Here is a 24757-nt window from a genome sequence, read left to right on the forward strand (position 1 = left end):
TCCGGTGTTGTAGGTCAGGATGGCATCGGTTGAGAGGGAAACACTGTCCCAGGAGGAGCTGCGGAAAAGGCTGTATCAGACCTTTAAGAGCCGAGGCGTACTGGACACACTTAAGGTGTGCTTTGTTCTCAGCAGGTGCTGCCTATGACCCTCTGTGCTGCTTTAACATAGAGAGCCCGAAAAGCCATGCCGAGTGCAAGCGTCTCACTCTCTCCACGAAGTTATTATTTTTGCCACAACTTAGCTGTTGTCTTAGCGGGGGGGGGGGGGGGGGGGTCGTGTTGTGTTGTGTTTGGGGATTTTTCCCCCCATTTACGAGGTTCTGTCTAAACAGAATGGCTATTCATTATGCCTTGGCCTCGGTCTTTTTCAGGAAGGTTACAAGCCTGCTTTAGGTCTTTGAAAATACCCATGCTTGAAAAAAGACGTCAAGCAGGGGAGAGAACCACAAATTAGAATATAAAATAGGAAAGTATCTCTCAGGTTACAGGGTGCGTTTATTACCTATAATATGTTCATATAACATAACATGTTTATGTTATATAAATAATACTTCTAAAATACTACAACCCTGTTTTAAAACTATTTGAGCTATTTTGTCCCAGTCTTCTCATTCAGGAGAATGTATAGGAAAAAAGATCAATATTTCAAAAATATAATTGATAATTCTATAGGTTAGAATTTCCTGTTTTGGACAATTTGTTTTTGGATTACTGATTTCCATACCAAGCTTGCAATGCTAGAACCATTTCTCATTTGACTTCACTAATATTCTAGCAGATTACTTCCTGTTTAAGTCCATTTTTCTGCTTTGTTTAACTTGTCTAGACAGTTATTTCTGCCTTCCTTTTTTGTACTAGGGATAGGAATTCAGCCCTGTGCTTTCCACCTTTACTTTGCCACAAGATGTATAAGAGGTCACTGTTCTTGGTTGTTTTTGAGGCAACATGACGTGTTAAAGTTGGTTAAAACTGGACAAGTTCAGAAATTAATTGGGAAAATGGGCTTTTTCTGTTGTGTTTGAGAGTTGAACTCAATGATCCTTTCCAACTCAAAATATTCTGTAGTTCTGTAATTTTGTTGTCAGCCTAATTTCTCTTGAAAACCATGCTAAAATATCAGGCTAGTCTGATGATCTGGCTTTGTTAAGCTTTGGCAATTATTTTGTCACATTTTTGGTAGCACACCATCTTTTTATTCAGTTGTGTCACTGTTGCATACCTGCTGTTGAAAGCTTAAAACACTGCTTGTGCCATGATTTTTCCTATAAACAATTCATATTAACAATTTGAATAACTGTATAATGAAAAGAATTCTGTCTTCCTTTTATAGAAGGGAGGTCTGATTTTAGGTTACTTTCCCCCCCCATTGTAACTCACAGAATGCAAATAAATAATTTTAAAATGTCATTTAATTATTATTGGTGCCTGTAGGTCTCTTTGGTTAGTACTCTTTTGCTTCCCTACAAAATAATTGATATTTATGACATTAATTTTTTTGTTTATTTTGCCGCTTACTTTTGTGATGGCATGAGCAGCTTTTTGATATGCGACTCAAAAGAGGACCAGTGAGGGTTCCAAGAACACCTGAGACCTACATCAGGAGGGCTTTATTTAAGCCAAAGGGAGGGTAAACAGGAAAGCAGTGATGTGAAAATGATGGTACAAGAGTGGTGTTTATGTGAGCTCTTGACTGGGAACTTCTTTTTAGTCCTTGGTACATTTGATACATTTTGAGGGAAAGTCAGAGGTCATTGTATCTACCATTAGAGGGTTTTGAAGAAGGGCAGGATGTTCATAGTGCCCTTCCAGATTTTGCCAGAATTAGTCTGTCCTGTTCTGTTTGTAGGTTGTACAAGTAAAATGAGGCTCCCTGTGGATTTTGAAAACTTAAAACTCTCATTGAATCACATGTAAACTGATAATACAATGAGGTTTTCTTTATTTGTGTCAGACACAGCTCCGAAACCAGCTAATCCATGAGCTAATGCACCCAATTTTGAGTGGAGAGCTTCAGCCACAGATGGTTCCAAGTGAAGACAGTTCACTTTTGATCACTGCTTCTAACAGTTTGGTGGCAGATCATCTAGAGAGATGTGGCTATGAGTATTCACTTTCTGTGTTCTTTCCAGAAAGTGGATTAGAAAAGAAGAAGGTAAGTTCAATATTTTGCCTATTCCACGATGTCTAGGAGCTTTGGTCTCCGGAGGTTGTCATATTCTAACAATTGAAAAGATCATTTTTTGTGATAGGAAATACAAACATAAGTACAGCTTCTGATCATCTCCACAAAACATTCTGTCATTCAGGGTCATTTTCATGAATACCTGAAACTGGCAATAAGCTAGTGATGCTGTTCTGGAGAGGTGCAGCCACAGTCTGTCTGTGTGGCAGAGCACTTGGGAACTGAACCTGATAAAAGTTTGTTTGGCCATTAAATTCCCTGAAAATGTGGTTCCTGGTCAGTTCAAGCTGTTCTCTAACTACAAAGTGTGGCTGAAAAGGGTGGTCCTTGCCTTCCCTTTGCTTCTCTGTAAGTGTGATAGGGTGAAGTTGTTTTTAACTTAAAATTAATTTTTTGACCTGGTCAGTAGTTAATAATCATTTGGATTAGTGAGCTCATCTGATTTGGATGGTAAATCAAGAAAACTGAGAAGGAAAGTAGCAAGCACATATTGATGGTAGGCAAAGAACAAAACTCTTCACAGCTTCAGCTAATGATGAAGCTGCATGCTGGCTGCTGTATGTCTGAAGTAGTGAAGATAAATAAATGTAGAACAGCAGGCCTCTGAAACTTATTTTACAGGGAATAAATAGATCTTTCGCAAATGGAAAACATTTATAACTGTGAAATACTTCCATTTGCATATTTGAAATGATTTTGAATTTGTTAAGGTTTTCTAATGGATCTTTCTCCCCACAGCTGTGGACTGTGCAAGATCTTCTTCAATTAATGAGGATAAATCCAGAATCCAGTCTTTACAAATCATTGGTAAAGTTATTTTGATTTTGAAAATAAGCTTGAATTACAGTGGTGATGAAAATAGACTGGCTAAAACTTCTTTTCTTTCTTACAGACTTCAGGAACTCAGAAGGCAAATAAAGGTACAAAATTTTTGCATGCAATGCAGACAGGGATTTTTATGTTAGCTTCATTTTTATTAAGATGTGAGCAACAAAAAAGCAGATTTCTTAAATGTGTGTGGGTATGGAGTAATTTGGATATATTTGGATTTTGAAACTTGCAGTACATCAGGATGATTAATGTTATATTCAGGATTATCCAGCTCATATTTGTGGATTAACTGTTGACATTTACTTATAAAATAAATGACTTGTACATTAGAAATATGAGAAAAATCTGTAATCAGGTATTACATATAATGCTTTTTGGAGGCTTTTCATACTAACTTTGGAAAACTCAAGTTTTGGGTTGTCTTTATAACACTGAATTAGCTTTCAAAATATAGTTCAAAAACTAGTTACAGATTTAATTGATTTTCCATTGTATTATATAAGAACTAATTCTTATATCTGCAAAACAAAACCTAGCTATACTGTATAACATAAAGGAGCCTGATCTTCAAAACCCCCTGTTGCTTAAAGGCCTCATAATTAAGTATTAATAATCTATGCTCTCAACTGACCTTGGGAGTCAAGAGACATGGATGAGAGGAAAAGTTGCAAAAGGACAGGTTTTGCTGACTGAGATGGACTGGATTATGCTTATAATAAAACCATAATTGTTCACTAGTATTGATTTTTAGTGAAATACTTATTCTTTTCTTGTACATTGAAAGTTGCTTTGTCAATTACAGGCTAAAATTCCATTGAGGTATGAAATCAGAACTAATTAATCTATTGGGGCTTGCTAGGTTTCCTTATGCAAATTTTAATTGGACTTACCGAACATCATCTAAACAGGGAAACTCACAACACAGAAACTCAGACCACCTCAGTGCCTCCTTATAGAGAGTCTCTTGGTAAGTGCAGCCTGTGCAAGCAAGTCTTCCCAGATATTTTCATACTGGTATATGGTATGGCTTTATATATATTGCATGAATGGTGTTATTTTGTTACTTACTCAAATGCAACCTAAAGTTGCAATGAGTAAAGGTCATGTCTGTCACTAGAACATGGAATTTCTAAATTTTCTTATAATAAGACACAATCAGGATAGGATTTATTTTTAAATCACTTGTGTGTTTCCTTAGGCATTTAGCTAAGACCTATGACAAATGGAATTTAAATGTTATGTGTTGGAATGTGTTCTGGAGAACAGAATTGTAAATGCGTTCCCTCTTTCTGTGAGCAAGTTAGGCATAGACTGGGACTTCTTGAATGTATAATATGCATGCTATTTTTAATGTATTAATAAAAAAAATCTAAAGGTTGTACAATTAATAGATTAATAAAAAAAAGCTACAAGTTGCATACAAAAGGACATTCTTGTCCACCTGTGGTAAAGAGGAGGAATGACTATGTAATACTACAAATAGTGCCTAAACAGCCAAGTGCCACCTCCTATGTTTATGTTGTGTTTATATATATATATATATGCATATGCCTGTAAATGGCATTTCTGTGCTGCCTCTACTTTTGTGCCACACACATCTTTCTAGGATAGTGCTGCTTGAATAAGCTGAGGAATCTCCTGCAGAGTGAGGTTCCTGCAGTCTTTGGTAAGGTAACTGCAGTGAATGTTTTTAAATTATGATGGATGTGTTGCTTTTTTATAGCTGAGAAGCTTCAGCTGATTGATGAACAGTTTGCGGACTCCTATCCTCTGCATCAGAAATATGAATCTTTAGAAGTAAAACTTAATGAATATAGAAAAGAAATAGAGAAGCAGCTTCACGAAGAAATGCATCAAAAGGTATAACTGGTTTATGAATTTGAGGGAGACATTAATTTTGACTTTACACATTGTAAACTTTTCATACTTAAGGCAAAATGAAAAAAATCTAGTAGTTACAACAAGCAGAGAAGTCTAAATTAATCCACTATCTGTTGTTAATTTGATGATATAGCATGTATATTTGTCATCCCCCATTTTTGTTAATGTGCACAGAATGTTAAGCTTTTTATTGTGATGTTGATTTGTAACATTTGCTTACTCTGGTTGTCTTAATTTCGTACATTTTATCTGCTATTTGATTATTTTGTTTTATGGAGAAATGTTTATACCACAATTTTAATTTTCCTTCCCAGTTAAGATTTTGATGCTTGAATTTCAGTATGGTGCATAGCAACTGAGAGGTGTGAATTATTGTTATGTAGCTTGACAGATAATTAATTTTTAATACTGATGAGAATTTGCATTCTATTTCAAAACATTGCCCAGAAACACTAAAGTCATAAGACAGTATTATGAATAATTTCTAACCTTTTTTCTTCCTGTAATTGAAGACAGCTCTTCTAGAGAATTTTCCTTCATTTTGGAAATAAGATTAAAATTTTGTCACATAATCCTTTGATAATCCTTCTGTCTAAAAAATGGAGCAGAGGGAATTTTCTGCATTTTTTTTTTAAATACATATTTTTTCTTTTCCATAAATTTTGGTCAAGATCATCAGTTTATTTAGGTAGAAAAAAGTAAGTCAGCTGTATTTCATTTCAATATATTTTTCATTAATTTCTGTCAAGATCAACCATTCCTTGGGATATAAAAATAATAATCTAATAATCAGAATTCTTCCACACACTTTTAAAGGCACTCAGTGTAGTCATCTTGTACTTAGCCAGACAAGTAGAAAGATGGAGAGTTAAACCTCTCTTTTACCTTCATTCTGTCTTTATTCCCCAACTGGCTCTTTTTTAATGTGTAAAGCATGTCAATTTGTGTGTTATTAAGTTTTTACCAGTTTAAGCAAACCAGTTGTAAAACAGGAGATGGGAAGCTTGTCTAAATTCACTTAGCTTTACATTAATATCTTAGCAACATTATGTAAATTATTGTAAGACATTTCTAATGAAATTTGTATATATACAAGTGATGCCGTATTGTCTCACTATTTCTTTTCCACAAAATTTGTGCCCACAGACCTGAGTTGCTTGATCAGACATTCCTACTGTGCCTTTTCCACTCTTCAATCTTTTCTCACAATTTTTCTGTCATTCTCTTTTGATTCTTTTGTTCAGTTTTTCCTCACATTTTTTATCTTGTGTGCTTGCTTTCAATTTTCTTCCAAATTTTTATTGCAATTCTTCACAATCCCATTTGTTTTCATATATATTGTCCTTCACACACTTTATGGAGTCATGTTCCGAAATGATTCTTCTGTGCTGTTGCAAGATTTGTACTTTCCTGTTTATGTGCATTTCCTTTTTTTTTTTGTGCTTAGAAGTTAGTGAATTGGGACTTCTTTGTAAACCTCTTCAGATGAAGTTACGTGTTTTGCATTTTTTTACATTTCTGGCATTTCTTCTGTGTTCAGGTGAATTACTGTGGTTTCTAAGCAATTCAGGGTGGGTCTGTTTCTGACATTTCTTGAATCACTAGTCAAAACTGGTTGTTTGGGAAAGGGACAAAAATAAAGACTGTTGGAAGAGGAGTAAAAGACTGTGGCCATTCCTTAACTCCAAGGAGAGTATGACTCCTGCAGTGCATTTTTCTTCATAGGCTTCTGTTCTGCTCTTGTCTAAAGCTGACAGTTTTGTGTAAGATCTGCTTTGGGCTACCAGATAAACACATGAAAACTTTGTGAGATGTGCAGATAGTATGTGTTGGTAAGATACTTCTATCACAGTAATTATTTGTTATCAATTTATCATTTCCTAGCATGGATTTCAAAGTGAAATTTTGAATTGTCTTAGGAGGAATTGTCTTTTTTGATTTGAAGATGGCCCTATTTATCTCTGTTCCTCCTTTATGTAAAAGCTTGAACATTTTAAAGAAGTTGAAATAGCAAAGATTAAAATGGAGGAGAAAGCACAGACCCAAAAAGAAATCTCTGAGCTGCGCCATGAGTTAGAGAAGACACATCAAGCAAAGTCGGAAGCCTTGATCTCTCGTGAGAAGAATGCTATTGAGAGGCTTCAAAGGCAACAAGAGGTAAAGTTCCAAATATTTTTTTCTTAATCTATTGCAAAATGATTCAGTGAGTTGGTTAGACTGTTCTTTTATCTTTGGGAGATTTACCTTCAGATCTTGGCTGGTTAGGGAAGACTTAGAATTCACATTTCTTCTTATAAATAGGGGAATGCACTTAGCAGCTGCAAGAATGAATATAGTTAAACATCTAAGTAGACATGACTAGAAAAGGAACAGTTCTGCAAGCTGGGATGGAAATGTAATAAATACTTTTAAATCTGTTTTAATAATTTTGCTGAATTCAGATCACTGGGGTTTTTTTCACAGAAAGTTGAACATAGCTTTTAGTTACATTCTTAAGTTCTTTTAGCTGCTCAGAAGACTCTAACCTAAATTGAATAAATAGCTCATATGGTACAGATATGCTGTTTCTGTTTGTTTTTATATATTGAATGTTATGAATAACCACCATCTTTCCTGTAAGCTAGCATCTCATTTCATTTTTTTGAACACTTTTGTGTTGATGAGTTACTCCTCTAGGCTTTTTTTTGCCCGGGTAATAACTGTTACTACAGTACACAATAATTCCTGTGCAGTTCTCAGCTGCTTATCCCGATCTCAAGCTGTTACTTCTCAGCTTCTGAAAGAGTAGTTTGTTTGCTCTTCCCTTGCCTGGTTACCTTGCCACCTCCCTGCTATCTGCAGTAGACCTTCATATCCAAATAATAGGCATTCACAAATGCTAACTGTATTTTTGCTTTGGTGTGGTGGCATTATGGTTTGTTTGGTTTGGTTTTTTTCCCTGAGAACATGTGGTATTGGTTAACAAAGCAGTTGTGTAGGTCTCTATATAACTATAATATTAAACATTTTATCACCATGCCATGAATTTATTTCATGGTTATGTACTTTGAAGCTGACAAGAAAACATCTATGTTATGCTATCAGTCTTCTTCTGTGGGCATGAAATAAATTCAGTAATTTACCCTACCAATTCAGTAATTCACCCTACCAATGACTAGATCAACAATCAAGTATTGTGTATAAATATTTGATTTCTGTTGTCAGCTTCTGCACTCACTGAGAACTTTGTTTCATTTACCTGGGGATTCTTTAAACAGAGTTCAGGTATATTTACATGAAAGATGTCTGGTCACTTAACCCTTCGCTATGATGGCTTTATGTCTAGGAAATGTAGCTTGAGAAACTGGTCTATTTTGTGTACCAGGAACAGCAGCTAAATCTGTCAGCACTGTCAAATGCATGTGGCTTTCAAAGTTAATACAGGGGTCCATATGGCAAAACCATAATTTTCTTCTTAGAGTTTGTTTTTTTGTTTTTTGAGGGTTTTTTTTGGGTTTTTTTTTGAGAGAGAAATAATGCCTTTTGTGCTTAAGGGCAAAAAAAAGCCATTTTTATTAAGCGGAAGATATGTGGATTTTGGTGTTAATATGTTCAGCACTTGGACAGTCCCGGTTACACTTTTTTATGAGTTCTGTAAATTAAACTGCAAAATCTGAAAGGCTGTTGCTTTACTCAGTTTTAGTTTTAAGTCATGTTTTATCAGTGGGTTTTGGTATTTGTTTTTTCAACTACATTTTTGTGAAGAACATACAAAACTTGTTTATTTTAAAAAAGTCAAGTGTTTGAGCATGTTTATTCTGCAATTTAAAAAAAAAAATTTCCTTCGACTTCAGTTTTAATCAGTGCAATTTTTCAAAGGAAGGATGTTTATGGGTAGGCGGAAGTGACTCCATCTAAAACATTTTTACTCTGACTGAAAGTAGAAAGGGAATTAAAAAAACATACTCAAAATTGATTCCAGATGTTATTTCATATAATGACTACATAAATAGTATTTATGGGAGAAGATCCTTCAAAGTTTGAGTGTGTTAAACAGTAAATGGAATTTTACAGTGAAGTAAAACTAAGGATAATGTTTTGTGATTCAGATAGAAGCAAAGGAAGTGTATGCTCAGAGACAAAGTCTGTTGAAAGATATTGAAGCCGTAAGGACCAGAGAGGCAGAACTGAAGCAAAGGATGGAGGCATTTGAAATGTAAGTTGCTGAAGGATATGTACAATGCTAAATGATGCTTCTGCAAAACTTGCCTTAAGATGTTTCTGCTTCTGTGATGTTGAAATAGATAATATATCCCAGAATTTTACATTTTGAACAGTATTGTATACTGTCTCTATTAGCAGGGATACCCCATACAAAAAGATGATTCTGTTTTTTTTGTATTCCACCTCATCCAACCAAAACAGTTCAACATTGCTTTGCAGGCAAGGAAACAGATGTTTATTATTTTTAATTTAAGCATGTTTAAATTAAATTTAAGTGCTTAAATTAAAAGTGCTTAAATTAAAAAAACCCAACCTCCAGACAGCACAGTATGTAACCCTAACACAGATGAGATATGCGCATTAATATTTTGCCTACTAGCCCTATATTTTGGGGTTGAATTTTTTTTTTATTATTATTTGTCCTTAATAAGATCCATTTTCTTTAGTTAAATAAAAAAAGTAAGTAATCCATCTTTGGCTAAACTTTCAATACTACTTAATGTTGTTACATTGCCATCTGTTTTTTGTAGTGAAATGAGTATCCTGCTAACAAAAACTTCAGGATTTTTATCAACCCAGTAGAGGGTGCTGATAGAATAGCATGCTCAGCTATTCTAGCTATTCAGCTCTTTCTTCTGAAGTGTGTTTAGTGTGGGAAACAGAGCCAGGGTTAACCTGGGATAGCTGCATAATTGATTGGTACTGAATTTTAAATAGAGCAATTTAGTTTGTGTCACATCACCATGTTCTTAATGAACTACAATGACAGAGTCTGATTATGATTTCAAATTGCAACAGTATTCAAAACAAGCACCTTGCCCTTTGATGTCTATAAATGTTACTGTGAAAAAGAAACAGAATCCCAGTCTGAAACTTTGACTTTATAACTGGTCATTGTCTTGTATTTCTGGATGTTTCAGCACCCAGAAAGTTCAGGAGGAGAAAAATAAAGCTATAGAAGATGCACTTCGACGTCGTGAGGTTGCTGTGAAGAACATAGAGGAGACATATGACCAAAAGCTGAAGACAGAACTCTTAAAGTAATTTTTTTTCTCTTTTTGGACACATAATATTTCCTATGAAAACAGAATAATAAATTCTATAGGATTTATTTTGAAAAGCGTAGCAAAGCAAAGACTTGAAAATGTGCGTTTACATTTTTTGTTTTAGTGAGGTTGAAACTTTTGCATTACTGCTAGCTATTTGCTGGTACTATATAAAATAATTCTATTATTGTAGAAAATAATTTTATTTTGATTATAGGTTATATTATTGTTGTAGTTTAAATTCTGTGTCAGTATCTGGAAAAGACATCTGACATTAGCTTGTATATTTAGACAAGAGGATCTGAAGCAGTATTAATTACTTCCTTTGACCACAGTTAAAAGAACTGAGCATTTTATGAATGCAGAATAGGCATGAAGGGGAAATCAGCATTAAAGAGATGTTCCCTTGGAAAAGGAGTGAGAGACATACTAGTCCATTATACAGATGAACTGGCTCTTACTTTCACCCCTTCCCAGTTTTGAAGAGAGATTCTGTGATATGGATCTCCCTCTTATTGGTTACCTTCTGTTTGAAACTGGTTTTAAGGAATTGGCAGTCCTCTGTGATTTCTTTTGGAGTGTTGCTGTGGGTATATCCTAACTTTGCTATTGTACTTCCTTGTAGTACCTTGGTCACTCGAAGGGCTCCTCGATACTTCAGTGCAGACAAGAGCTCTTGGCATGTCATGAACCTGTCTCAGTTAGGCAGCTGAAGCAAGTGACTGATAAATCATTACTTTTTATTGCAAGCCAGTGAGCAGTATTATCTGTGGTTTTAGGTCTTTAAATTAAAGAGCAAAAATGTTGATAGTAGGTTCTGGTAAAAATAATCCCTCAGCATTTGATGATTTTGTTAGAGAACAGTGAAATGCAATTAATTGACTCACAGCTAGCTACAAATAATGGTTGCAACATCCTTTCAGTACAGGAGGAGAAGCAAAGTATTTTAAGGATAAACTGCTGCTTTGCTTATTTTATCAACATACAAAATATTTTAAGGCATGTTGCAGGTGCTCAGGAAGACAAAATTCATGTCCTTTTGTCCCAAATCATTAATGAAAAGTATTAAAGAACTACTGTTTCTTATGCAAAAGTAGTGATGCTTGCTAGCAAATCAGTCATTTTATTTTTGCAATAAACATTAAATGCCATTTTTGGGAGAAGGATCTGAGTGGTCTGGACCATTTGCAGAAGTATAGGAGCATGGAATTTGGCTATATCTGAAACCATGTATAATTACGTCCCAGTCATGTAGAATGCTGAGCTTTCTTAGCTCCTGTAAATTCCAGTTCAGTGGAATGGCACTGTTGGATAACTACTGGGCTGTGAATATGTGCTGGACAGTGCTCAGTGTCTGGCTGGTGACTGGTGGTGTGCAGAGAATCTCTGTGACCAGTTCTGGGGCTGTTATTGTCCAACACATTCATCTGGATATGGGCACAGGGCATCCTCAGCTTTGAACATGAGGCTTAATTAAGAGGAATAATTTCCACAGTGAATGACAGAGTTTCAGTTCAGGCAGATTTTGACAAGGTTGGGAATTGTGCCAGTGCAAATCTTAGGAATTTTAACAAGGAAAATGGCAAAGCTCAGTTTGGGGCAGAAAACCCCTATCAGGTTGTATAAATGAGAAAAAGGAGTTGACTGAGAGGCTGCCTTTCTGAAGAGGAGGTGGATGAGTTACAGTGAATGCCAGGTTGATTATAAGCCAGCAGCATGCTCTGACAAATAAGGCAAAACAGTATGATGGGTAAGATTAGAAGCAGCATGGCCAGCAGACTGAGGGAACTTACTGTCCCTTGGAAGGTACTGGGGAAAGCTATGCTGGGAATGCCATGCTCAGGTTTGGGCTCCCCAGTTCAAAGAAGTCATGAAGAAACTGGAAAGGGCTTGGTCAAGTCTGCCAGGATAGTCCATTTGAGTTGGACTCTCAAATGTGACCTTTGAGTTCATATGGAAGGGGCTGGAAGTTGTGGCTTGGGAGATTTAGCTCGGACATAAGGAGCAAATCTACTGTGAGAGTAGTGCAGCATTGGTACAGGTCATCCAGGGAGATGATGAATATATGTCCCTTGAGGTTTTCAAGACTTGGCTAGGAAGAGCCACATCTGCCCTGCTGTACAGGTGGCAATAGTCTGGCTTTTTGAGGAGGTGGTTGAATGAGATGATTCACAGAGCCCTTTCCAATCATTTTGATGGCTCTATGATAGTTAACTTTGTTAATAAATGATTGTGGGATTATAGTTTAGTTTGGCAAAGAATGGAATTAGCACAAATGTCTGTGCATGTATGCACACACATCCTTTGGGAGTACATAATCCTTTTTGTTTCTAGATATCAGCTCGAATTAAAAGAAGAATACATAGCCAGAACCAATAAAGTTACTGAAGATGAGAAAAAAAATAAAGGTAAACATCTGTCTGAGATTGATAAAGTACCTGTTTATGTCTAGAGCTTATGCTGTCATATGCCAAACCACTACTGTTCCTGAATAGTCCTGGTCTTCAGTGCTATAAGGGACAGAAGAGCCATCAGGACAGGTAACATTCAGCAGCAGTGACAGTTCAGCAACTTGTTCCTGTTCAGAATGCAGTGGGAATCATAAACTGTTGCTTTGCACAGAGGCTGCAAAGCATTCCTGGTTTTTCAGTGTCCCATTTCCTTTGGAAGTCCTACTGGTTCATTCAGGCTTTAACTGAACTCTGGTACTGTAACCTGGCACAGTTCCCAGTTTCTACATTTATTGTGCACAAAATGTTTAATTGGAGCTCATGGAAGAGAGCAGAACAGATAACATGGTTAGACTTTAAAGTTAGGGATGTTTAAGAAATGATACATCACAGGCATAGGAATTTGATTTACTTAATTCTATATGTGTATATGCATATGTATACATTTGTATATACAGCATGATTTAGTTAATTTTTAAGGTGTGTGTATGACATTGTCATGTTTATGTCTTAAATTGAATTTTGGGCTTAGCAGCTTAAAACTGTTTTCTGCTGATACAGTTTTTTTACTGTAATACTCTACTGATTTTAATTCAGCATTTGTAATCCTCCCTGCAGAGAAAGCTATGTTTTTGCAAGAAGAAGCCATTGCTGTTAATTCAAAAAAGGAGGAACTCAAGCAAGCTGTATCTCGCACCAAAGAGCTTGAGGTAATTGTAAATATGAATTTAAAGAAGCCTGTATTCTAATTGGTGCAGTTCAGGTATATTATAAATAAAAAAGAAAATGTGAAATAAAAATAATTGTTGAGTAGTACAGCAGTTCATAAGCTTCTAAACTGTTCTTTGTCTGCAGCTGGACTTGGAGTCAGTGAAGGCCCAGGTTCTGTTGGTAAATAAACAGAATCAGTTGTTGACAGAAAAGCTGAAAGAGGTATCAGACTATCCTTTGCTAAAGGAGGAGAAATTGGAGCTCCAAGTGCAGAATAAACTTCTTAGGCAACAGTTGGATGAGACTCGGAGTGAGAACCAGCATCTTCGAGACAGTCAGTGTGAATGATTTAATTATTTTATTGTTTATGTTTCTCTACAAGTATTTGTTTAGAAGTAAATTTTCATTAAAATGCTTTCTTTATATTATGTTTGCTAGTAGTTTGCATGAAGCGCAAGCTAATGTTTGCATATAATTGAGCAGTCCTTGGCATAAGTTTATTTTCTTTTATATGTCTATATGGGAGAAATCCTGAATTAAATGGTAGCTGTAATTTGGAAGGATATCCCTTTCACCCTCTGAAAAAAGCAGTGCAATATTTCTAACCATTGCTTTAGTATGGTTAATAATGTTAAAAGAACTTGGCATTATTATTGAAGCGCTTGCCTGACTACAGTAATAAATACAAAGTATTTCTAATGTGCATTTCAGATTACAGGAACATAGAGATGTGTTGCAGTTATGAAAGATAAGGATATGTATTTTTCTTCTAGTGTAGGATAGTCTGGGTCTAGGTCTTAAAGGACTACACCAACAAAGATTTTGGTCCTTTGTAAAAGGAAGAAGAAAAAGATCTCCAAGTACTTATTTAGAGAAAGCCTTGTTATGTTCCTAAAATCAAATCAGCTTTACATGTTCACAGACTATTGTGTAGAAAAGTGCACACTTGTTATTCTTCATCTGAGTGTCTGGTGTTTCCCTTTTGGGGCAGAGCTGTCCCAGCCCTCAGCGGAGTACCTGGCCTGCCAAGTGGAGCTGAGGAGAGTGGAGCATTCTAAGAAGTTGATGCGGGATGAATTTGAAAGTCATAAGCAAATGTTGGAAAAACAGCTACAAAGTGAGGTAAATTATTATTTTGAAATTATTTGAATTTTTTCTTCTTCCTGTCATCTCTTTCACAATTTCCCATCTGTCCATGTATGCCATTTGGCATGCAGTTACAAGGATTGTTTGTACTGTACTTATTTTTATGTGTACAACTCCAAAGAAAACAAAACATCACCACATCAAAAAACTACCAAAACCAGTCCAACATTACCAAGTCTTACTAAGTCATCAAACTGTCAGTGCTGACTTTCAGTAGGATACTAGGTATATATAGTCTGACTGGAACTGAACAACATTTCAAAACCAAGTATTCAGCCAGTTGAGATTATTCTTCTTGTTTGAATTTATGCTGGTTTTTGTTTTTCTCTTGATTTCCTATAGATTGAGCGTTGTGCCCAGTTAAAGGCCCAACTGTTAGACTCTGAAGCTACTGTCAGGAAGTTAAATGTGCAGGTTGAAGAACTGAAACTGCAAGTGAAGCAAACACAGGCAGGTTTGTATCTTACACGAGAGCAGTTCTTTATGAAGGACAAGTGTAAGAAGTTCCAGAAGCTTAAAAAAACTGCAGTTGTGTAGAACTAACACATCACCAGGGAGTAGATTTTAAACTTTAAAATCAAAATCTGTTTAAAACCCAGTTTAAAAAGGAGACTCCTTACAACCTTCTCTCAGAAAACAAACCTATAGGAGGAAGGAAAATACTCCTCCCTGAGCATTTGCATATATTTATTGTCTGTTTTTCCTCAACATAAGGATATTAATATTTGCTGGTAACATAAACAACATTTTCCAGCAGGCAACTTGTGTTTTATTGTGTTTTGATTCTTGAATGTTCATAATAAAAATAATCAATTTGAAATTTTATTTTGTACCTCAGAATTTAAGTCTAACTCTTAAACAGATTTAGTCAAGTCTAATAACTTTTGCCTAACTTATGCTTAACTTATCTCATATGGGCATTAGAAACAGGGGCACTTACATAAAGAAATTCAGTCTGCTGAAGAAATGTTCTTTTAAAGATGTCTGTCTGTCAGTTTGTTAATATCAAGTATTATTAATAAAAGGGTTAGTATGTGTATTTAATGTAAAAATATAGAATTCAGTTCTGCAATGGTTATACATTACATGTGTACACATACAATGTGTTGTCTCATAGTTCAGTATATGCAATATTTTACATTTTATACTATTCACTAGGCTTGCACATATATTTATGGTACACGTATTGGTACCATTTGGAATTGGAAATTTGTTATATGAAACTAGCAAATATATATTTTAATTAAATGACTGAAAATACTGTAGAAACTTTTGTTTTACATCAGAGTTAATGGAGTCATTGAAGAATATTTGTGTAGAATAAAAACAAGGTTGTAAATTTGCTGAAAGATACAGCATCATATTGGTCTTTTGGGCTTGTTGAAGCATACAAGTCCATGGAAGCAGACTGCCCCAAACCATTCAATTTAACTGACAATTTTAGAGTAGTTTTAATGAAAAACAAATCAAAACATTTTCTATGTGCTGTGTTGTTTTCCTTCAAAATTATTTTTTTATTTAAATAAAGGGAAACTGTTAAGACTTGTGGCATGCCCTGTGTTTCTTAGAGTTTACCAGCATTATTAGATATAACACGTCCAAAGTGGTAATGTTTTCATGTTTATTTATTTACTTAAACATAAGTATGTACTCTAAAATATTGTTTTTTAAATTAACAGTGGTTTTACATGAAAGAATTATATATTTTAAAAATAGAAGTGCTAATTTGTAGCTTTGAAGCTGCATTAAAAATGCATTTAAATCAATTTCAATTAAATTATTAAATTCTCACAATGTAAGCCAATTCCGTGGTAGAATGATTTTGATCAAATTGGAATTTAAATGCCATGTTTTACTATTTTTGCTTTGCTGTGGGTTTCCCTCTCTCTCTTTAGTGTCACTCACTTCCTCTTGCTACCGTTTAGCTCTGGAGAATGAGGTGTATCGGAACCCAAAGCCGTCGCTCGTCGACCGCTCCGTCCTCGACTTCCTTGGGGACAGGCTGGTGCCCCCCGACGTTTACGTGGAGGGCGCGCTCCCGAGGAAGCCGCTCCTGCCCGAGGTGGGGCCGGCCAGCGCCGTGCCAGGGCCCGGCTGGCAGCTGCGGCCGCGCAGCGCTTCCCCGGACTCTGACCTGGAGTGCATCGCGCAGGCCCGGGCCAGGGTGAAGGAGCTGGAAAAGGAGGCCGAGTACTTGGAAGAAGCCTACAGGAGTTACCAACACAGAGTCATGCTGAATGCAGCTGCAAGCAGAACACCAAGGAAGATGCAGCCTCCTGTAATTCTGCAGTGTCCTCTTAGTAGACACCCTTTGACTACCCAGCAGGAACTGCTAGAGGATAATCCCAGCTGCCCACATTCCCCTCTGAGCAGTCCAAGAGGTGAGGAACGCATCAAAAGAACTGAGCAGGTTGATATCATTAAAACTTCCTTCACGCCACCACACAGAGGAGCATCTTCCAGGCGCCTTTCTTCTACTCCCATTTCCAAACCGAAGAAAGACCTCGGTAACAAGAAAATTCCAGATGGTAAGTCACAGTTGTTAATGAGGTGTGGTCATGGGTTTTACTTACTCTTCCTCTTGAGCTCTGTGAACAAAGATGTAGCAGTGTAGTACTTGATTCGTATTTGCTAAGGTGCATGAGAAATCAGGAGATGTGGTTTTGCAGGAGACAGAATATACCAGCTGCTTGGAGTATTGCTTCTTCCTGGAAACAAGTACTGGAGAAGTATGTTGAGGGAAGTTAAACATGCTATAGGGAGCTTCAAGAGAAGACTACACAATATAAATCCCTACAGCTGTAACTTTATGATATACAGAATTTAATTCAAAACTTGTTATTAAGTATAACTACTTTGAACATTATTTGTAATTTCTTAACTCTCCTATATTTCTAGCCTGTCATTTAACTGTTGTAGTTAAAGTGTGTGGCAGAAGATGTCTTTGGCTTGTCTTAAATCAAGCTTTTCAGTCTGAAAGGGTCAGATTTCCTTTTGTTTGTTCTTTTTGCTATGACATCTTTATAAAATACTCCTCAGCAATTGTAAGGAGGAGGGACCTAGTTTGAAAAAACATAATTTGCTTTAATATCACAGTTTCTAATAATTGCTTAGTCTTTTTTTTTTTTAAGGACACTACTCAGAAAAGCAAGCAAAATAGAAACAAAATGTAAAAAAATAATTTCTTGTTTCAAATCTGCAGTACATCTGCTTCTTGAGTGACGCAATTTTTTTCACCCTGGCTCGAAGTGGATTTAATAGGATTAAAAAAAAGAGACAGTAACAAAAAAAAAAGATAATGATCAGCTGCTCCATGAGGGAAGGTTAAATACAAGGATAGCTTAGTTTGGAAGAAAGATGGCTGTGGGAAATCTGGAAAACAATGAGCCATGTGAAGAAGGTGAAACGGGATCAACTGATTACTGTTTCACAGACCCCAGAATCCCATGACATTGAAAGGAAATAAAATTAAACGCTTTTTTCATACCCTGAGTAAGTTGTGTAATTCATTGCTTCCGTGATAATAAGTATAGATGCAGGAATACAACTTCTCTGTCAGGACAATCCAAAAAAGTATTGATTTGAGGAAAGTTGGGATGGGTTTTGCCAGAAGATACAAGTATTCTCCATTTTCAGTTTTAGTTTAGTTTCGATTGGTAATGGGCACTGTTAGAAACAGGTTATAGACACTGATTGATTGTGGCTATCCCTGTGGTTCTGCATATAGAGCATCATACTGTTACTAAAAACATTTTTGAAACTTGAACTTCCAAAGCAATCTTTCATGTTGTAAGTTCTCTCTGTCAGCTTCTATGTAAAATACCCACAGACTGTTTGTTTAGCACTGCACATGGACAAAAATCTTTCGTAATACTAGGGTTTTGTTGAAAAATTAGGAAATGTTAAAACTATAGTTGTGTGCATAACTTGAATAATCCTTGCTGTCTTTGTACTTTTCAGAAGCTAGTTACAGGATGGCAGTTCTCTTTTTTTTCAGTTGGATCTGTTCTTTGCTTAATGCACAAAACTGACTGGTTCTTGAGAGGGGTAAGAATTTAATAATAAAGGAGTGCATTACCTGACTCAGGAGTTACAGAAATGGAGTGGTGTGGAGTGTAGGAAAATTGCTGCAGCTGAGTGATAGGATATAAGGTTAGCTTCAATGCTAACTGTGCTGTTAGTGGGATTTGTCAGCTCCCACTTAGATTGCTTCTCCACTGAGATGTCACTTCCCTCTCATGAGTCTTCTGAGGAGTGCTTTTATACTGGTGTAAATATATTATTCTTCTCTGCTAGAGATGGCGGAAGCATCAGGTGTAGTTTTGCTAGAAAACTCGTAAGTCATTCTGGAAGCTTCTGTGGAGCTTTTTGGTGCTGTTGGAAATACCAGCAACTGAACAACTCAGGGTAAATTTAAAGAGGTAGAAGATATCATGCATGTGAGTCTGAGATTTGGTTTTTTTCCTTTGAGTGAGGCTAAGTGCAGCTCAGTTGTCAGCACCTGTCTCTGGAGAACAAAAGGAAGAAGTATGTCCTCCTCTAAACTACTTAGAGTTGGCAGATCCAACTGCTGTTTTACTGCATAATGCGCAAGTGGAAGGATTATGCAGTTTTTGATTTTCCTTTAAATTATGCATTTGGCTGTTTTCCTTCCTAAGTCCATGCACATATAACCAATAATGCATGTGTTGTACAACCAGCCTTGTCTGACAAATAGTAGGACAAATAGCTAACACAAATTGTTGGATTTTTATTCTGCAGACATCAAGAGCTCATCCCTTACCTCTTCACAGCAGAGTGTTGACCAGGTTCTTTCTCCTATTTCAAAGCCATGTTTGCTTTCATCTTCTGAGTCTGTTCCTTCCTCACCATCCAGTCATGGCCAGAAAACCAGGTAACATTGTTTACAGTGAAACATTTTTAACCTGCTTTTTAAAGAAATATTTATCTAATTGCTCACAGTGATAGCTGCTTTTACCAGTCAAGCAAGCCATTGATTTTATAAGTGAAAACTTTTCTAAAGATGAATAAGAATTTCCATTTTAAATATCATGCCCCAAGTGGAACCTAGTTATAAAAAAACTTTGGTTTGCTCTGAGCAAAGCCATGTCTCTTTATTTTGTCTCTATTTTTCACATCTGTGACCTGACTGATGAGCTTTTGCTAATTGAAGCATTTGAATTTCTGCTTCCTGTTTGAGAATTTAAATCAAGGCAATCGTACATTCTCACTTCATTCATTAACAAGCTGTAATGCTACATTTATTACTTCCTTTCTCTCTCTGAAGAACTTGTTCATGTGCCTGTTCAAAGTAAGATTTTCCAGTCTCCTTTGCATGTGGGAATGGGATGGGTAGCACATCTCTTTTCTTGTTGTTTTTTTTAAAGATCTTTTTAAGGTAAATTAATAATGTGACAAAATTAGGCTGCATTAAAATGGCTTCTCTTTCATCTCTGTATCTCCTATTTCCATGTCTGGAGTTCTTCTGTTCTTAATGTCCAGTGTTGCCTCCACTCTCCAAAACTAAGAATCCTGAATGTGTCTTCAGAAGCAGCTCTAGGATTTAACTTTTAATATTTTTTTCCTCAGAAGACACAGATGAATTGTCCTTAACTTGCTAGCCATCATTCCTGATTTGATGGCTGAAGAAAGGCAGCTTGTGCTGAGGCAGCTCTAGCAGGCATTTGTAGGCCTTTCTTATTTTGTTGTTATCAAGGCCTCAACATACATTTAATGCAGAGAGGGTCTCTTATCTGGTTAGAATTTTGGTAGAGCCTTTATGTTTTTGTCTTCAAAATGAGCTGTTGGGATATTTAGGGACTGTGAGGTCAGTTTCCTTTAAGTATTCCCTTGAGGCTGTGTCTCCTCTCCTTACCCATTCCCATTTTCTGTGGTATGTCTCAGAATTCTTGTACTTCTCTGACAGACCTTAAAAAGTGGAGGTTGAATGTTAACCTGCATGTTAAGGTGATAGGGGAAAATGCTCTAATCCTTTGAGGGACTGGACTTCTTTGAAGGATTTTGTAGACTCCATCCTGCTTGAAGAGTGAACAGTATGAAAAAGTTATGTTGCAGAGGACAGACCTGGGTCTGGGAAGGCAGCTCTAGTTTGTTGTTGCTTTCTTGGGTCTCTTATGACAAAGGAAGGATATGAGGTCCCAAAATTGTCTTGAACTTGCTGCTTTCCCAAGACTTTCACAAAGGAAACACATTCTTTTGTTGCGTATTTTCTAATTTCATGTGCTTTGGACTGTTTTTTGTTACATGAAATATTTGAGAAATGCATGTGTGGGCTTTTCCAGTTATTTACTCGTATTATTAGGCAAATGCTACATTGCTGATGTGTATTGTGGGATTAGTTTATGACCTGTAGATTTTAAGTGGCAATGGGAACTTCTTTGAAAAGGCAAGAAAAGCGAATATGATGCTGTAACATCCATGACTAGAGTGATGAGGCAGATTATTACCTAACTTCTTGTTTGTTTGTTTAGGCCAAAAGAAACCAGTTGAGGGTTTTACTGAGGCAGTGGGTTCTCTCTCTAGCAGTGTTGAAGGACACAGTATTGAAGGAAGCAACATGTGTGTCCTTGACCTTTGCACACTTAAGAATTATTTAGCACTTAACCATTTCTGTGAAGGAAAGACTTAAAGCATGAAATGGATTTCCAAAACTTGAAATTTCATTTACACTGTCCTATTTAATTTACAGGGTATTTTTCCCCACTGACATCACTGAACTATCCTTCTGGTAATGCAGATTTATTTGTCTGTGCCCAGATTCACTTTTTGCTTATGAACAAATCTCATTGTTGAGGGTATGTTTTGTATTGTTTGTATTGTTTGTTCTCCACTTTTGCCCCATGGAAGACCTCTATTCCTTAGAAACTGTAGGCACAAACAGGCTGTGATGAAGAGCACCAGCTGGTGTGAAATAAGCTCCTTTATGAATTGCTGATGCTGAATTTCATTAGTGACCTGCATTCCTTTTGCTGTTCTGGTTCTGGTCAGAGTTTAGTAGCTGGGTCACGTGGGAAACATTGTTCTTTCACATCTTTCTGATGAGATAAATGGGGATTTAGAATGAGGGCACTAACCCCATTTTGATAGAACCCAGATTTTCACCCCTGCATCTCTTGTTGTGCCAGACATATAATCCTAATACATTTCAAACACATCTGTTAAGATGACATCAAAATGGGAATTAAACTGTAACACAAAGCTTAAAAAGGCAAATTGCTTAATTTCAGTTGACAGTTATAATTAATTGTATTTCTTGTTTTTTATGTTTTTAATTCCTCCTTTTATTTTGTTTTCATGTAATAAAACTGGTGTAGACCTTGAGGAAAGGCTGAAGGGGAATGGAGTAGACTTTTGGTAAAAGAGAACTGGATTTAAATACCTTAAATTTGAGTCAGAAAGTTTCATGGATTTTAGGTTTGGTTTAGTCTCTTGATTAGCATGTGAGTGATTTTCATATGGCTATTTGCTTACAAGTTCACCATTTATATTTATTAACTTATTTATATTCTTCCTTATTTTTTTCAGACTTCAGAGTCAACAAACAGATAAACAAGATTTCAGTGATATCCACAAACCAGAGAATCTGAGGTATGAGGATCTTGAAGAACACATTAATACTCTTGAAGGTAAGTTTTAGTACATTTCAGACAGTTTGTTTAACACCTTAGGGCTTAACAGTTATGGGACAACTGCCTTCATGATTTTAAGACTGTAGTTAGAGAGAAAAATTTCTGACTGATTTTGGAATTAGAGAAAACAAATGTCTTTGATTATGAGGTATTAATTTTCTTCATTCTTGCATCTTTAGGTAAGTGTATATAGTAATAAGCAGACATTAAATTGAGTTGGTTCTAATATTTGTAACATATATTTGTTCAAAAATCTTGCATAGCCTTGCTCTGATTAATGCTGTAGGTCTGACAGTTGCTTTGGAGTGTTTTTAAATGGTGTAGAATTTTTTTTTTAACAGAAAAGTGTATCAGTATGTGAACTAAATTGAGGCTTTATTGTATTTGCTGCATAAATCAGAACCAGATTATAAGTCTAAAAATTGGTTTCTGCAGCTATTGCATGCACTCTTAATTTTTCCTTCAGTAACTGAGGCTTAAATAGTAGTATGAATTAGAAGTTGCTTTAGGTTGCATGTAAATGTGGGAATAAAGAACTCTTGCAGTTATGCTGTCATCAGTCAGCATCTCTGAGTAGTTTTGGAGAATGTGGTTCAGTTACTGAAACCTAAATTTTATCCTAACTTTTTTTCCCTCTGAGGTCAGTATTTCATTTATTTGCATTTCTTCTCTCTGTTGATTGCAGGCTATAAAATGTTTCCTTCTCTCTGTATGCTGCAGGGTCAGTTTTCACAAAATTCTGGTGTAACTAAGGTAGTGTAGAAGGAAGAGGGTAATCAAACTTGATGTCCCTTAATGGCCATTTGTGTATTGAGTGAGAAATAGAAGTACAGTTACTGGCCTTATTTAGTTTTGAGTGACATCCTAATGTTGAACCTTAGCAGCCTTATCTCCCATGAAACTGTGAGTTTAAAGTAAATGAAGCTGTCAATGAGGAAGATGTGAACAGCCAACTAACTTTTCCTATTTCCAGATTTCACAAGGTCTGTCAAGTCCTGAGGCTCAGTGGACGTGTGGCATTGTGTGGTGTAACTAAACTCATAGGTGATGAAGAGATTGTGGCTGTTGTCTGGGAGAGTTTGGGTATTTTCCTTGGAATCAGTGATTCTATCTGGTGTGAGTGTTTTCTTGGGTCCCAGATTGGTTTATTCTTTTGGTTGTGGTTAGGTCATGTGGAAGATGGAGTAGAGCCATTGCTCACTCTCCTGACCCTGTGAGAATATGGCTTTCAGTATTCTAAAAGCAAGCAATCAAAAAAGATGTTTGTTTAAATAGCAGATGTGCTGATAGTGTTTTGTGATAACTAGCAGAAGATAATGCCTCATCTGTGTCTTCCTCTGTGAAGCTTTACTCATTACTCAGCTGGTTCTATTTATCTCATTTATTTCTTTTATAAGCTTTAAATGAATTATTTGAATGTGAACCAAGCCTATAGCCACTAATGGTTTCTACTCATTTTACATTTAAATTTGACTTATATTTATTTATTTTATTTTGTATGGGAGACCTTTGGGAATACATTACATATTTCACTTCTATTTTATTACATGTGACAGCAGACTGACATTGTCTTGGCAATTAGGGCTGAGTAGATGCTGTGGCCAAGTAAGGTACTGATGAATCATTTGGAGGTGTGTGGTGGTCAGTAATTGGAAGAGTTCACATATGCTGACCATTTCTCAATCAACAGTACTTCAGCTGGATGAGCCTGCAGCAAAAGAAAATCTCAGTATGTAGGGGGAAATCAGATTGGCTGAAAAGGGGAGGAGGTGGCTCAGGAGAAATTGCAGGGAGAGGTGGGTAAGAAAGTAAAATCTAAGAAGTAAATACAGAAAAAGATACAGAAAAAGTGAAGGATGAAGTTGATAACAGTAAAAAATACAATTACTTAAAGGAGATGCCAGAAAATATGGAAGTCTTTTAGTCCTACTGTGAGTGAGTTCCAGAAAGAAAAGATCAGCAGATTATCTTGGCAGCAAGTACTTTTGGGTGATGTTCTCATCTTAAGGGAGTAATGCATCTCTTGCTGTCCTCTCTTAAAAAGGGAGTGAAAGTCTACAGAATTACCTTTTTTCTCCTTTGCAAAGTAGTTAATTTCAGATGTTTGTTTATTGTTAATGGTGGTGGTTTGGGTTTCTTTTTTTGTTTATGTTGTTAGCAGTCATTTTGAAGTTAGAAGTAATATTTAACTGTGACAAATTTATGAAAGGAATTTTTTTATTTAAATACACATGATGCTTATTGGTGCCTCATATGGAAATAATGTTGTTGTTGACAGTTTTATAATTAAGACAGAGCAACAAAACAGAATAGATTTTCTTTTGAGTGTCACAGCCCATTATTTTTGTCTTACGAAACACCCCATATATAGAATTTATTTTCCTAGGTGAAGCTGGTAGGAATTCCTCTTGCTTTGGTAGGAAACTGAAATAATTCTCCTAACTTGGAATGACAGCTTGACAGAAATTTTTCTGTCATCTACAGTTCCTTTAAAAGTTTTAATTTAAAGAAATTCAAACTATTCAGAGAGAGGCTAATCAGTTTGGTTGACCTCTTTTTCATGTAAAATATTTCAGTTTTATTATTATGTAAAAAAGAAAAAAGCTTGAGACATTGCTAGTATATGAAGGATGAAAATTGATGTTTTCTAAAGCTT

General features: G+C 36.0%; 1 protein-coding gene across 2 annotated transcripts in view; it reads left to right on the forward strand.

The window, feature by feature from the left end:
• OFD1 (OFD1 centriole and centriolar satellite protein) overlaps positions 1 to 24757 on the forward strand; it is a 29635-nt gene that overhangs the window by 146 nt on the left and 4732 nt on the right. Inside the window, exons 2-18 of one of the 2 annotated variants that reach the window (XM_077781603.1) lie at positions 14 to 115; positions 1954 to 2154; positions 2923 to 2991; positions 3077 to 3104; positions 3875 to 3982; positions 4739 to 4875; positions 6880 to 7053; positions 8985 to 9091; positions 10020 to 10139; positions 12480 to 12553; positions 13214 to 13305; positions 13451 to 13640; positions 14298 to 14428; positions 14795 to 14906; positions 16378 to 16980; positions 19214 to 19346; positions 21998 to 22098. In XM_077781603.1, coding sequence (XP_077637729.1) covers positions 20 to 115; positions 1954 to 2154; positions 2923 to 2991; positions 3077 to 3104; positions 3875 to 3982; positions 4739 to 4875; positions 6880 to 7053; positions 8985 to 9091; positions 10020 to 10139; positions 12480 to 12553; positions 13214 to 13305; positions 13451 to 13640; positions 14298 to 14428; positions 14795 to 14906; positions 16378 to 16980; positions 19214 to 19346; positions 21998 to 22098 — 2476 coding nt within the window. In that variant the 5' untranslated portion in view covers positions 14 to 19. Of the gene's footprint in view, positions 1 to 13; positions 116 to 1953; positions 2155 to 2922; positions 2992 to 3076; positions 3105 to 3874; positions 3983 to 4738; positions 4876 to 6879; positions 7054 to 8984; positions 9092 to 10019; positions 10140 to 12479; positions 12554 to 13213; positions 13306 to 13450; positions 13641 to 14297; positions 14429 to 14794; positions 14907 to 16377; positions 16981 to 19213; positions 19347 to 21997; positions 22099 to 24757 lie in introns of those variants that run through there. The other variant, XM_077781604.1, reaches the window with a different exon arrangement.

This window comes from Lonchura striata, chromosome 2 (assembly GCF_046129695.1).
Source record: "Lonchura striata isolate bLonStr1 chromosome 2, bLonStr1.mat, whole genome shotgun sequence".
In the NCBI taxonomy this organism is placed as follows: domain Eukaryota; kingdom Metazoa; phylum Chordata; class Aves; order Passeriformes; family Estrildidae; genus Lonchura; species Lonchura striata.